The following is a 15,038-nucleotide window of genomic DNA, read 5'->3' on the forward strand; positions in this document are numbered from 1 at the left end:
TAACTCTGTGAAGCTGTGTTACTGTGCCTGTCTAAAACACCTGATGGTCTAATAAAGAGTTGAACGGCCAATAGTGAGGCAGGAGAAAGGATAGGTGGGGCTGGCAGGCAGAGAGAATTAGTAGAAGGAGAAATCTGGGTGAAGGGATAGAGGGGAAGGAGGAGGACATCAGGGGCCAGCCACCCAGCCACACAGCCAGCCATGGGGTAAGAGTAAGATTTACAGAAGTAAGAGAACAGGAAAAGCCCAGAGGCAAAAGATAGACGGGATAATTTAAGTTAAGAAAAGCTGGCAAGAAACAAGCCAAGCTAAGGCTGGGCATTTACAATTAAGAATAAGCCTCTGTGTGGTTTATTTGGGAGCTGGGTGGCAGGCCTCCCAAAGAGCAGAAACAACAGTTGAGTTTCTCTTTCTCACTCTAGAAACTGGTATTATAACAGCAAACTCATCAACCAAGATCAGGACTGACTTATGTTTGAGTTTCCGTTTGGGTTAACTGAATTAACTAAAGACTGTTGGGGGCACATGCCTTTAGTCGAAGAGGCAGGCAGATCTCTGTGAGTTCAAGGCCAGCCTGGTTTACATAATGAGTTTCAGGACAGTCAGGGCTATGTAGAGAGTCCCTGTTTCCAAAAACAAATAAACAAAAAAACCCAAAATGTATTTTTTATTATCTTTAGGAGAATTTGATTCTTATAGTTTGTATTACTGTAAAGTACTTACACATTTCTAGACAGAGACAAATAGATATATTATATACTAGGGTACCATGATAAATTCATAGCTTAATAAAAACCTAGGAGGTAAGGTTATAAAAGGGCAAAAGTTTCTTGTTGCATTCTAGAAATAACCTAGAAGTAAATTTTCTATTGCATCAGAACAACAACAAACTCACAGGACAATACATATTTTTCTGAGGATACTATGAATATCAGTGTCCAGAAATGTCAGGTTATGTGCAATACACCGATGACCGCTGTCCAGGTGTCCAAGTGGAACTTTATGGATGAGGTTTTAAAGTTTGGCGGAGATCAATGAGTCTCCACTACAGATACAACATGAAAAGCACAAGGCTGGGTCTGGAAATGGAGCCCAAGGCCTCATGCTTGCCGGGCACTGAGCTGTACTCCTACCACCACCACTTCTAGTGGTGGGCTGGCTCTCTAGCCTTATCAAGGCAGAGCGAGTGTGAGTAGCTGAAAGCTACCGGTATGTAGCTAGAAGGAGATCCTACTGTGTCCCTACATACTAAGAGACAACAGAAATTAACCTCTGACCTAGGATGTATGTGACTGAGAAGAGAAAAGAATATTAGGAATTCTGTTTCCTGTGTTGAAACCATTGACATCGCACAGATAATTGGGGGACCATTGGGAAAGAAATTGACCAGAAATGAACCAATCCTGTGTAAACATGCAAATAACATGACACAAAAAGCATTCAAGTACCACACCCATTCCTTGCTGTGTAGATACTCATTAAAAATGGAACAATCTATCCAAGAATGAAATCAGCAATATGCTTGGAGATGAAGTAGCCAGGTCAAAAGTGTTGGTTAGTCACACTGTACAGAAGGAAAGCCTCTCTGGCATACTGACAGAATCTGAGACACTAGTGTGCAGATTTTCTGAAAGCCTTACCTATCTAAAAATAGGCACAATAGTCATACCTGTCTCCAAAATGGCAGAGAATACCAAGTAAAACAGTGCTGGAAAAATGTCTAGCCAAGCATCAGGTGCACAGTACATGCCCATGTTGGTGGAAAATGCATTCAGGGAGTATCTCAGCTAAGAGCCATAAAAACAGGAACCTGACATGGCCTCTAAGGAAGAGTGAAACAAACCACCATATTTGGCTGTTCGTGATTCATTGCCCCCCCCCCCAGGCTCGTTTTCCAGGCAGGTCGTCTTGATGACCTTTATTTAATTTGTCTCAGAGAATAAAAATGGTCTGAGCAGTCCTTTCCATTTGATGGTTCTTTGTAAAGTCTCATGTGTTCTCAAGAGGAACAGTGCCCTTTAGAATGTGATCCACAAACCAGCCATGAAGCAGAGGGTGGCTGTGCAGATGGAACAGTCGGCTCTTCCCCTGAGACTTCCTGGTTCAAAAAGACAAAGAGGCAGAGGATTCATTTCAAGTGGTGCGTTGTCGTCTTTTTTCTGAGACAAGGTGTCCTGTATCCCAGGCTAGCTGAAGTTCCCTCCAGCTGCAGATACCCTCAAACTTCTGCTCCACCTGCCTCCACCTGCCTCCACCTCCCAACTGCTGAGATTACGGTATGTGCCACCATACACATGGCACATGGTGATGCCTGGTTCAAGTGATGTCTTCTTTTTGCCACCAATACTTTTTAAGATGCATCAAAATATATTTGCATAATGTATATTGGCTAATTTTCATTTAGGTGAACAATGTACTTAGTAGTTCTCAAAACCTCCTTAGCATTATGTATAATTTCTATTTCGTTTCTGTGCATATGTATGTGTGTGGCGTGTATGAGTGTTGCATGTTCGTGAGTGCACAGTTGTAGGGGAGTGAATGTGCTTATGCATGCATGTTGTCGCCAGAAGTTGAAGTTGGTGGGCTTCTATCCACCTTACATAGTGAGGCGGGACTCTCACTGCATCCAGGACTCTCCATTTTTTGTTAGTCTGTCTAGCCAGCTTCCTCCAGGGACTTCTGCCTCCTTCGAGCTGATGTCACAGGCAGGCTACCTCAGCACTGACATGAATTCTGGAGATTTGAACTCGTTCTCACACTCGCACGGCAAACATTGTACCCATTGAACCTTATCTCCAGCCTGTTGGTTTATTTCTAAGATGGTCTGGCTGTTTTTCTTAGGCTAGTCTAGAACTCTTGACCTCCAATGATCGTCCTGCTCCGAGCAGCCAGATAGAACTATAGGTAGATGCCACCATGCCTGGCTCCTCTGTTTTCAATCGAACCATGGGGCACTTAATGTTACTTCAGTCTCAGTAAACATCAGATCATGCCCCAGAGAGTCCAAGAACTAAAAGGTCGACTCTGAGTAAGGATAAGTTCATACTATCGAGGAGTTCTTAGAGTAGTGATGCAGACAGGTTAACCAGATCCAGGTGATGCACTTAATCCAGAAGATTCTCCTCTCAGAATGGTGGGAGTTTTCCCTAGAAGATTCAATAGGCTTACCCAAAACCAGGAAAGAAGCCACTAACCTCAGCATCTCCATAGCCACGATTGATGACATTAATAACTTGTTTGTCAACATCAATAAGTGACATCTACTTAAAAAAACGTATCCATCCAAGCAGGAGGCTTGAGTGTTGATTGGCGGAAAGCAAAGCCAAGGGCTTCGTGTGTGGAGTCTTTCATGCTTCTGGGCTCATTCAGGTTCACGGAGGGGATCTGAGTTCACTGAATTTCACTGCTGTGTTACAAGTTAGACATTTGTAGAAAACAGTCTTTGACCTTGTGCCCACAGACTCACTGTCATTGTGTTTACAGAATTCGCAGTCTCTCTTAGTCCTAGGTTAAATGTCAGCTCCCAGTTAAGCTACAGGGATATTATATTCTTCAGTCGTTAAACAGTATTTATCAGATGCTTGATCATGGGCAAGACTGTTGTGGAGGATGGAGAGGCAGTCAGATCGGTAGAACAAGTACTTAGTTACCTGTGACTTGAGGGTCACTAGCCTGAAGCTTCTGCAGAGTCCCCCACCCCACCCTGACTATGCAGCCTTGGCTGGTCTGGAACTTGCTCTGTAGATCAGGCTCATCTCATCTTTATCCATACTACTGCCTCCACCTCCTGCCTCCCAAGCACTGGGATAATAGCTGTTCATCACCTTGCCTACCTAAGTACCTCCTGTTTTAACACAGTAGTTTTTGCCTTAAATTCCACCTTTAAAGATTGAGAGATTCATTGTTTTTATTTAAAACTGCCTTCACATAAGTACAAACTTCCCAGTTTGAAGTTGGAATTGGGCGTTCATAGAGCTGGCATTCATGGCATATGAGTTGTTTTAGTTAGGGTTTCTATTGCTGTGCAGAGACACCATGACCACAGCAACTCTTATAAAGGAAAACATTTAGTTGAGGTGGCGGCTTACAGTTCAGAGGTTCAGTCCATTATCATCATGGCGGGGAGCATGGTGGCATGCAGGCAGATGTGGTGCTGGCTACATCTTGATCAGAAGGCAACAGGAAATGGGCTGTGTCACTGGGTGGTATCTTGAGCATAGGAAACCTCAAAGCCACCCCCCTACAGTGACACATTTCCTCCAACACTGCCACACCTCCACATTCAGACTACCACATGAGTTCATGTAAAATAAGGGCTCATTAACTTTTTATGTTTGATGTTTTCCATGATAAAAACGTTTATAGTGTTTATATTCTTTTTAGCCCAGTGACTTCATCTTTTACTATAAGGATATAATCTGAAATAGAAAGACTATCTAGGTCCATATTTGTTGCAGTGCTATTGAGCACTACTTTAACAACAAAAACATCAAAACAATAAAGTAGTGAATGAGAGCGAGGGATTCTGTGCATCGTCACCCACCACTGCTGTTCAAAAACTTCATAATGATGTGCCACTCTCATTCACTAAAGAGAGGAATTCCAAATAGAGTGTGTGTCACAACTCCACGTACGTAAAGCACTTGGTATGGAGGGAAAATGGACATATAGGGGACTGCAGGAAACTGTGGGTGTGGCATTTGGGAGGAAATACCTATGCATTGTGTTCTAGATCATAAGGAGAGATACCCCAGGACTCTGCAGGCAAGTGAATGTGCACACTACACACACACACACACACACACACACACACACACACACACACTCCTCTATCTTAAAGTGGTTGTTATCCTGTCTTAAGTTGAACAAACAGAGTCGCAAGTGACAATGGACTGGCCTGGTGACATCTGCACAAATTATACAAAATTAAGTACTTTGGGACCAATTAATTATGTGAATACGATAAATCATTAAAAACTGTCATAACATAAAACAACATAAATGTTCATATTCAACATAATATTCAGCAAACAAAGGAGAGCGTGCTGTGTGGCTTCATTTTTAGAACACTCAAAAACAGGCAAGACATCATGTACAGTGATAGAAAGCAGAAGAGGGGTCAGGCTTAAAAGATGAGTCCTGGGAAAGAGTATGGCAGCGCCTTCTGGAGTGCCGGGACCAGGCTGTGTCTTCAGCTCTGTGTGGTCTCAAGGGTGAGTATATATGTGTAAGTCTGAATACTCCACACACCTCTTAGGAATTTTATGCATATTGTACCTCTTCAGTGGTTCCCATCACTGCCGTATTCTGGTCCCTCAAATGCTGGCAACTAGACCTTCACTCTCCAGTAAGAAATGACAGGATCCTTTTCTACTGAACCAGACAAGTTGTATCTGTTCTAGCAAGAGACTATTCTGACAACTTTCCAGCCTATGACATCAGTACTGCTGGCCTGGGCTGGTTGAGTAGCATGTGGGCATCTCCTGGACCACTTGCTTTCTCTGGTCATGCTCCTGTGGCTGCTGCAGCTGAGGGCTGAGTGCAGACTGGTGCTTTGAAGAAAACAAAGCCTGCTCTCAAACTGGTGGTTGGTTTGGTTTGTGGTGGGCACCTCAGGTTCCCTGCATACAGTCTCTCAACTTCCAAGTATTTCTCTGCGTGTTAACAAGTTCCTTACACAGGGCTGTCCAGGTAGTGTCACACCCAACTCATTGCACTTGTCCATGCCAGTTAGAAAGCCAGCCCAGTTTCCATATCCCACCCCTGGATGGGAGGAGCAACAGGCTGCAGGAGTGTGATCTGACATAACATGGCACCATGGGCAGCAGAGCAGGGGCCAGCCCAGCCTTCTTACCCTGTGCAAGGTGGTTCATCTTTTTCAGAAAAGGACCTGAAGCATGTCTACCCCCTCAAGCCTTCCTATTCTTCATAATTGCAGATACCACATAAAGCCACAACTTTCAACACCATTTCAGTCGCGGGCAGTGTAAAAATGGCATGATGGGCCCTCTAATGAAATTCACAGTGGAGCTTTGGAGCCACTGTGGAGCCCTCAGCTCCATCAGAGACACGTCTCCTATCCATGCTTCATAGAAGTGGGTCTCCATCTCCTAATCACTGGTGTGGACCCCAGTGGGCAAGGAGACAAGAGAATCACCACCAGCAACTGACATCTCAGGGAGCCTGAGGCCGCCCTGCTGTAGTAGAGGCGTGTCCCGAGTTGCATGCATGGTCCTGAGGTGGCCATTCACTGAAAGCACAGGAGCACTTGGTGCTTAGACACTCTTAAGTACAAGAAGATCTATCTCCCACCCACCTGTGCACAGAGTTCCCAAGTGGTTCTGTGTTCCACTCCTAAGTAGGGTCCGTTAGCCACATCTCTGGATGTCTACAGAAAATTTCTACAAAAGACAAGCTAGGTGTGGTGGTACACACCTGTAATCCCAGGGGCTTGGCAAGTAGAGGCAGGAGGATGAATTCAAGACCAGCCTCAGCTATTTGAGCATCTGTACTTGAAGGCCATTGCATCCATGAAACAGGAACAGGATTTTCTATAAGAATGAATATTCTTACAGATGTTCAGAAGTTATGGGAAGATTTACAAGACCTAAGAGAAGAGTTTGGCTAGCCAACAAAGAGTTAAATCGATAATTTTATTATTTATTTATTTAGGTTTTTTGTTTGTTTGTTTGTTTGTTTGTTTGTCTGTTTGTTTGAGACAGGGTTTCTCTGTGTAACATCCCTGACTGTCCTGGAACTTACCCCGTAGATCAGGCTGTCCTCAAACTCAGATCTGCCTGCCTCTGCCTCTCAAGTGCTGGAATTAATGTGTGTCACCACTGCCTGGTGAGTTAATCAAAAGTTAAGAAGGAAGAAATAAAAGGCAGTGATAAAAATGAAGGAAGGGTAGAGTTAGAGTATAGTTACAGGTAGCAGAAGACATGAGAATCCTGTGACTGTGTAAACTTGAGCAATGGTTAGATTCACCTAGGAACCCAAGCAAGCCACGTTCCAGGGCCACAGTGATGGTTAGCTTTGTCAACTTGACACACTCTAGAAGAGAACCCTAATGAAGGGTCTTCTAAGTTGGCCTCTGAGGACCTTGATTCTGTTGACGGAGATGGGAAGATCCTTGTAGCTAGAGTTTTCCTGCCTTGCCCACAGTCAGGACAAATCTTTGTCACCCGCCAGTCCCACAGCCGCTCAGACCCAACCAAGTAAACACAGAGACTTATATTGCTTACAAACTATGTGGCCATGGCAGGCTTCTTGCTAACTGTTCTTATAGCTTAAATTAATCCATTTCCATAAATCTATACCTTGCCACATGGCTTGTGGCTTACTGGCATCTTTTCATGCTGCTTGTCCTGGCGGCGGCTGGCAGTGACTCCCTCTGCCTTCCTGTTCTTTCTTTTCTCCTCTCTATTAGTCCCGCCTATACTTCCTGCCTGGTCACTGGCCAATCAGTGTTTTATTTATTGGCCAATCAGAGCAATTTAACATACAGAACATCCCCCAGCAGGTCCTTGTGCTAAGGACTGCACCATTCTCTGGGCCCAGGATCCTGAACTGTGTGAGTGGAGGACCAGGGCCGACTATAAGCACACACGTGTTCTTTCATTCCTGTCTCTTGACTGTAGATGCCATGTGACCACATCTCAAGCTCCTGCACTATGGCTTCCTCACAATGATAGCCTGTAACCTGGAACCATGAGCTAACATAAACTCTTCTTCCCTAGGTTGGTTTTGTGAAAGCATTTTGTACAGCAGCAGAAACAAAGCAAGGCAGACCCATATTCTAAAATTTAATCTTACTTGTAGGAACACACCATGTATCCTTTTAACACGTTTCCCAAGATTGATCTTCCATGGGAACCTGCCCTGGATCCAAGTGAAAACACAATACTATTTGACTTAAGTTTTTCTGCGTTCACCATTAGATTTACAAGAGACTGCACCCCTCTCTCAGTGTATAATCCCACGTGTTAATTGTGAGTTTCTACTGTGCACACTACCAGGCTTGTGGGATGAGAGACTCCTTTTTCCAGGCAGCATTTTGAGTGAAGGAGAGTAGGATGTGGCATTTTTCTTGGCTACCACCCATTGTCCTTAAAAATAATATTATAACATAACCAAAGTCGGGTTTTTTTTTGGGGGGGGCAGGGTTTCAAGACAGAATTTCTCTGTGTAGCCTTGGCTGCCCTGGAACTCCATACGTAGACCAGGCTAGCCTTGAACTCACAGAAATCCGCCTACCTGCACCTCCCAAGTGGTAGGACTAAAGGCATGTGCCACCACTGCCCGGCCTTTTTTTTTTTTTTTTTTTAAATTTTACATTTTTGTATGACTTCCCTGGATGAACGTGCACCTCATGCGCGCTTGTGGTTGTCAGAAGAATGGGTTGCTGGGAGCCTCCATGTGGTTGCTGGGAACCGAACACAGGTCCTTTGCAAGAGCAACAAATGTTCTTAACTGCTGAACCAGGGACAGAGTTTCTCTGTGTAGCTTTGCGCCTTTCCTGGGACTCACTTGGTAGCCCAGGTTGGCCTCGAACTCACAGAGATCCGCCTGGCTCTGCCTCCCGAGTGCTGGAATTAAAGGCGTATGCCACCACCGCCCGGCCCCCTGGGGGTTATTTTTAAAAGCTTTTCTGGCCCGGAAAGGGGAGGGTGTTCTCGGGATCTGTCCGCGGTGCTGAACGCGGTTGTCCGCTTCCAGCCTTGGCCATGCCCCACAAAACAGGCCTCAGGGCCCGCCCTCGAGCCGGTTTCCCTCGCTGATCTCTCTTCCAGTTTCCCTCCTTCTCGGTACAGGACCCAGGGAGGGCGGACTGGGCGGCTGATGATCTCGCGCTGGGCCTCCCTCTCCCGGGTGGGCCCCCTGGCAGGCGGGCGGCGACTGGGGCCTCGGGTGGCGTGGTGGCGCCGGCGCCTCCGTGCGCGCCCCCTCCCCAGCTCCGGGCCTCTGCTCCTCCCCCTGCCCGGTCCCGCCCAAGTGCGCCTGAGGCCCGTGCGGGGGGCAGGCGGTGGAGAGGGGACGGGGACGGCGATCGGGAGGGCGGAGCTCGGCGCGGCGCGGCGCGGGCATGGACGCGGAGTACCCTGCCTTCGAGCCGCCGCTCTGCAGCGGCCTCAAGCAGCTGTGCCAGCGGCTGCAGGAGGCGTACCGCGAGCTCAAGGAGGACCTGGCGCCGTTCAAGGATGACCGCTACTACAGGTAGGTGCGGAGGGCCCCAGCCCCGTGTCCCCCCCGCCGCCGCCGCCGCCGCCGCCGCGCCCCAGCCCCGGAACGCTGAGCCCGGGACAGGGCGAGGGCTGCTGGCTGCTGCGCGCTCGACTCGGGGTCAAGGGCGGCCCCAGGCGGCCTGGTCCTGGACCCTTCTCCATCCCAGGACCCTGAGCGGGGAGGTTAGCCTTAGGAGGACTGCGCTTTCGTCCCTGCTCGGCTCCTCCCTCATGTTCCTGTCTCCCATGCCTGCTGCCTAGCTGTCGCCACAGGGGCCTGGGCAAGCTCTGCTTTGGGGAGCCGCCGCCCTCCCCTACACACACACACACACACACACACACACACACACACACACACACACACACACACACACACACACACACACACACACAAGCTTCCTGGAGCAGGGTAGGCCTTCGCCTCTGTGCTGGAGCGTTCAGGCCCAGGCACATGGTCCCAAGCCCCAGCTTCTTCCCTTTCCCGAGAAGATGCTTGTAGCGGCCACGTAGGAGCTGTGGATGTGAGTTTGTCTGAGCTCCTTCTGTTCCCTCACCTGCGGTGGAAGCCAGAGCGGTGGAGCCTGTGGATGCTTGCTGAAGGGCACCCTTCCCTTCCTCCTTTGCGCCGTGCTTTCTGGTGGGGAAGTGTGTCTGTGGCCAAAGGCCTTGCGTACCTAATGCATGGAGCTGGAGGGAAAGGACTGCGTCCAGAGGCACGGGCCTAGGTTGATGGTGTTACTGAGTAGCTGTGTGAGCTGGGAGCTAGCTGAGTCGAATCTCAAGCTTCCTCATCCGTGAAATGGACAGCTTGAACCAGGTTTCTGCACGTGGGGAGTCTAATGTGTAAACAGTTTATACAGTGGGTGGTAGGGGGTGGCAGGCTGTATGCTGGGCTAATAGTTACACTGTTCACCAAAAACTGTGTCACAAGTAAATCTTCTCGAAAGCCCAGCCAGCGGCTTCCTGGGGCTGTATCGTGGCCATGAGAGTTATTACTGAACGGAAAGGCCATTAAAAAAACAAAAACAAAAACAAAAACGCAGTGTGGGCAGGTCAGGGGACTCAGCGGGTAAAGTCCCTTGCTAGGCAAGCCTGATGACCTAAGTTTGCTCATCAAACCTGTGTAAAGGTAGAAGGAAAGAACCGACTCCAAAAGGTACCCTCTCACCTCCGCAAGCACGCTGTGGCACACATGTGTCTGCATGTCACACATCATACACACACGCACACACATATCATAATGAAATCTTAAAATATTTTGTAGTGTAGTGATGGTGTGCTGAGGCCCTGTGAACCCCATAATCTCTCTAATGAAACCTCCTGGGAGACCTGGCAGGCAAAGGAGCTCGCAGACGTTTTAAATGACATTGTTGAAATAAGAGCATCTCCCATCTCTTTTCCTGTGTGTTCCCCACCATTCCGTTCAGTGTCCACTGAGAACATTCCTTTGGTAAAACAGCCGGCAAATGAGGGCATGGTCTCCATGCAGGTAGCAGAAAAGAGAATAAGACACACACGTGGTTAATCTGCAAGTGGGTCATTCTATCCATACATTCAACTGTCACTGAGTATCTCCCACGGCTTTTCTACGTGTGGGGGATGTGTCCGCGAGCAAGAAAGACTTAGGACTAAATTGAGGCGCCCACAGAAACGGGATTTCATGCTGCCATGAAAGTACGCAAGGCAAACCAGGAAACACAGTGTAGCGGGAAGGTACTATGTCAGATCAGGTGGTCACAAAGACTCTTTAAGGAGAACGAGAAGCTTACTAGATGGGGCATCATGGACGAAAATTACAGAAGAGGAAGGAGAGGTACCAAGTCCCTGGAGCCATAGAAACATGACCTGATCAAGGCGCAGACAAAGACAAGAGGGTACTGAACACCTTAGAGCGGGGTCCGGTAGAGGAGAGCCTTGACCCCAGGAACTACAACCAACAAGCCACCCTGGCAAAGGCAGCTGGAGGGGGAAGAGTTCATGATGGCAGGGAAGCCAGAGTGTCACGGCCTCAAAGCGAATGTTCACATCATAGCCATAGTCAGTCAACAGACAGAGATGGATGCACAGTAGCCTTTCTCCATTTATACGGTCTAGGGGATGGTACTGCCCACAGTGGGCAGAGGTCCCGACCTCAATCAATACAACCTTCCTCCCCACCCCACCACGCCCCACATATAGGCGTGTCCAGGGGTCCATCTCCCAGATGATTCTAAATTCTGTCAAGGTGACAGTCAACACCGACTGTCCACGCCAGTGAATACAGATTGCATGAGAACAGCAATGTGAAGTCACTAGGGTCACCGGGGAAGTGGCAAGCAGTTTGGCTGCCTGCCCTATAAGCACGCGTGTGGATCTTTGTTATTTGAGTTAGATTCTGAAGGCAGGCTTGCCATAGTTGGAAAGGGGCAGAGGTTAAATCCGCCCCCTGCCATGAGGGCAGGTGGACAGCAGGGTGCTTTTTGCTGTCTTATGTAGCAAAGTACTTCGCTGAGAACCACAGAGACTTCTGTAGCAGGGAAGTGTTTTATTGGGTCACTGAACTAGCCTCGGGCGCTCCACTGGATTTCTACATCAGTGGGTCATTCCTTCGCACCCCAGCTGGAATGCTCTGGTTACAGTTGCAGCTGCTGGGCCCGCAGCCTCGCCAGACAGCGGACTTGCTACTACTCAGGTGGCAGGTACTCTCCTCGCTGTCCTTGTTTCCTCACTCATGACTAATGCTAACGTGTGCTGGCCCTCCCCACCCCACCCCCAGGACCAGGGACTAACCTCACGTGGTCGACAGTTTTCTCTAACAGGGTAAGGCAAAGAACACAACTGTTAGTGACTTGTCTCCCAAAGATGGCTGCCCCTGCTGGCATCAGTGTGTGCCTGTCAATTACAAAATCACAAAATCTGCCCCTAGTGGAAGCTGCCGCCATGTGATCAGAGGTCCGACGATCACCTCCACAGAATGAGAGGTGACAGCTGTGCTCCTTGCCCAGAAAGGGGAAAGTGGGAAAGCTGTAAACTGGGGAGCTGAAATCCTGGGTTCTCGGCTCAATTCAGCCCTTCAAGAACTCCCTGGATTCAGAGGAATCACTGAATTTTACCATAGAATTGCATCAGAAAAATGAAGCCTCTGGCTGCCCCCTTCACAAAGATGTTCCATGTGAAGATAACCCAGAGATGACAGCCACCACAAGAGATGTACTCAGCCAGAGATGACAACCACCACCACAAGAGATGTACCCAGCCAGAGATCACAACCACCACAAGAGATGTACTGAGCCAGAGATGACCACCACCACAAGAGATGTACTCAGCCAGAGATGACAACCACCACAAGAGATGTACTCAGCCAGAGATGACAACCACCACCACGAGAGATGTACTCGGCCAGAGATGACAACCACCACAAGAGATGTACTCAGCCAGAGATCACCACCACCACAAGAGATGTACTCAGCCAGAGATCACAACCACCACAAGAGATGTACTCAGCCAGAGATCACCACCACCACAAGAGATATACTCGGCCAGAGATGACCACCACCACAAGAGATGTACTCAGCCAGAGATGACAACCATCACAAGAGATGTACTCAGCCAGAGATGACAGCCTGAACAGTGAGGCCAGGCCACGTTGTTAGTCCAACAGATTAAGGAGGTAACTGAGTACTTTTTAACTTGGTAGCAGTTGACTGCCTGGGGGTTACTAGCCATTGGACCGTTACTTCTCATTCATATTCGTGGGAAGAAGTGGTTGGCTTCCCGTCAGTGAAGCTCTTTAAAAGAGAAGGGATAGCCTTAAGTCCAACCATTCCCCAGCCATGGCATCAGTGGAGAAGCCAGATCTGTTGACCAGGACTTCTAAGGGTCATATACTTCAGATGAGGTGCCATTTCTGCAAGTGGGGGCCATCTCTGCAGGAAGTTGTTAGCGTCTGCAAAGGCTGTGCGTACACTTACCCACTGTTTCCTCTCGAGGGTGGTGTCTCCTGCAGGGACACAGACAGGATCCCATCAAGAGACAAGAAGCTGCTCTTATCTTATACTGACATCAGTACAGTATAATGTTTCTAAGCTCGAGGCCAACCAAATATTCATCCGCAGTAGAAGAGGTGAAGGCATGGCACTTACTCCATACTTAAATATTATATGGTGGTAAACACTTCTCAGCTGCACATAGCAAGGATCTCACAACTAGACGCTCTCCCCAGTTTCTTAGTATCTCTTAAGGGCCTCCAACCAAGGAGACAACTGCTCCTGAACCCCAAGTGTCACCCAGGGAAGTTGGCTGCCTGTGCCTCTTTCCATGGGCCATCTGCACAGACACCCCGCCCCTGCCAGGTCCCCAGTGAATGTCTAAGCACACACCTTGTGGGTCCTTCCAGACCTTGCCCTGTGTTCTGAGGCTCTGACCCTGAAGTGGGACCTACTTAGAACTCCTGTCCTCTGCTACAGTGACTCCTGTGCCTCATTCGCCCTCCGCCTCTGTATGACTTCATAGACTCTCTGGCAAGGTTTCCTTGTTACTGTGTGGATGAAAGTGGTCCCTTCATTTGCTTCAAGCAAACAGGATCATCAAACACCTTGTAGGGGGAATCAAACCCCCTGTAAGAGGGCCTGGGGATGCTCCTGTGTGTGTGAGTTGTACGTGTTACAGAAAGACTTTATGCAGGGGGGCTGTGTGAATTGAGGAGGGTTACAGTATTGGCACCAGGCACTAAGAACTCTTATCACCTGTCTGGCAGCTTCCAGATCAAAGCGAGAGGCTGGGCAGAGGTTCTCTGAAGCTAGAGGTGGAACAGGATCCTTAGTACCACAGTAACTCTGATCTAGGCCTCTGGACCTGCCCTGAGTCTTTCCAGGCCTTCTGAGTGTCCCTCTCATCTGTCTTGGCATTGGGACAGTGTATGGATGCTAGTTATCTCAGATTCAGGGACTTTGAGCTGTTTCTTAATGAACGATACGTGGGATCCAGAAAATAGAACACTCAGGTGGGACTGAAATGTAAGTTCCAGCTCAAGCAAAGCGTCCATCTCTCTGTTCACTGTGCTCACTGACTGAGGAGGAGCAGTGATGTCCATGTTGGCCTCCACAGGGAGGGAGGGAGAAGAGAGACTGCTGGCAGGCCCTCAGAATGCCTCGCCTGGGCCCACTGCGTGTGGAACAGAGGGTTTTCGGTGTTTAGAGTTTGTAAGGAACCATTATTTGGAATACAGGAAGAAGTCCTGTGATCCAAGCTGTTGTAACCAAGTCCTGTGTCCACAACTGGGTGGAACACCAGAGTGACAGAGTGTTGGGTGCAGAAACCATGGAACACTGGGGGAGGTTCTCCAGCGCAGGGGGGGGGGTTCTCCAGCATGGGGGGGTTCTCCAGCATGGGGGGGTTCTCCAGCGCAGGAAGGGGGTTCTCCAGCGCAGAGAGGGGGTTCTCCAGCACAGGGGGGTTCTCCAGCTCAGGGAGGGGGGTTCTCCAGCTCAGGGCGGGGCTTCTCCAGCGCAGGGAGGGGGTTCTCCAGCGCAGGGAGGGGGTTCTCCAGCACAGGGAGGGAGGTTCTCCAGCGCAGGGAGGGGGTTCTCCAGCTCAGGGAGGGGGTTCTCCAGCACGGGGGAGGGTTCTCCAGCGCAGGAAGGGGGTTCTCCAGCGCAGGGAGGGGGTTCTCCAGCGCAGGGAGGGGGGTTCTCCAGCACGGGGGGGTTCTCCAGCACAGGGAGGGGGTTCTCCAGCGCAGGGGGGGGGTTCTCCAGCACGGGGGGGGTTCTCCAGCACGGGGGGGGGTTCTCCAGCTCAGGGAGGGGGTTCTCCAGCTCAGGGAGGGGGTTCTCC

General features: G+C 49.2%; 1 protein-coding gene across 1 annotated transcript in view; it reads left to right on the forward strand.

Annotated features, from left to right (window-relative positions):
- Positions 1–9,032: 9,032 nt before the first annotated feature.
- Tmem181 (transmembrane protein 181) overlaps positions 9,033–15,038 on the forward strand; it is a 54,882-nt gene continuing 48,876 nt past the window's right edge. The window contains exon 1 of the mRNA XM_015996756.3: positions 9,033–9,216. Coding sequence (XP_015852242.1) covers positions 9,086–9,216 — 131 coding nt within the window. The 5' untranslated portion in view covers positions 9,033–9,085. The remainder of the gene's footprint in view (positions 9,217–15,038) is intronic.

The sequence above is a fragment of the Peromyscus maniculatus genome, chromosome 16, assembly GCF_049852395.1.
Source record: "Peromyscus maniculatus bairdii isolate BWxNUB_F1_BW_parent chromosome 16, HU_Pman_BW_mat_3.1, whole genome shotgun sequence".
Taxonomy (NCBI): Eukaryota; Metazoa; Chordata; class Mammalia; order Rodentia; family Cricetidae; genus Peromyscus; species Peromyscus maniculatus.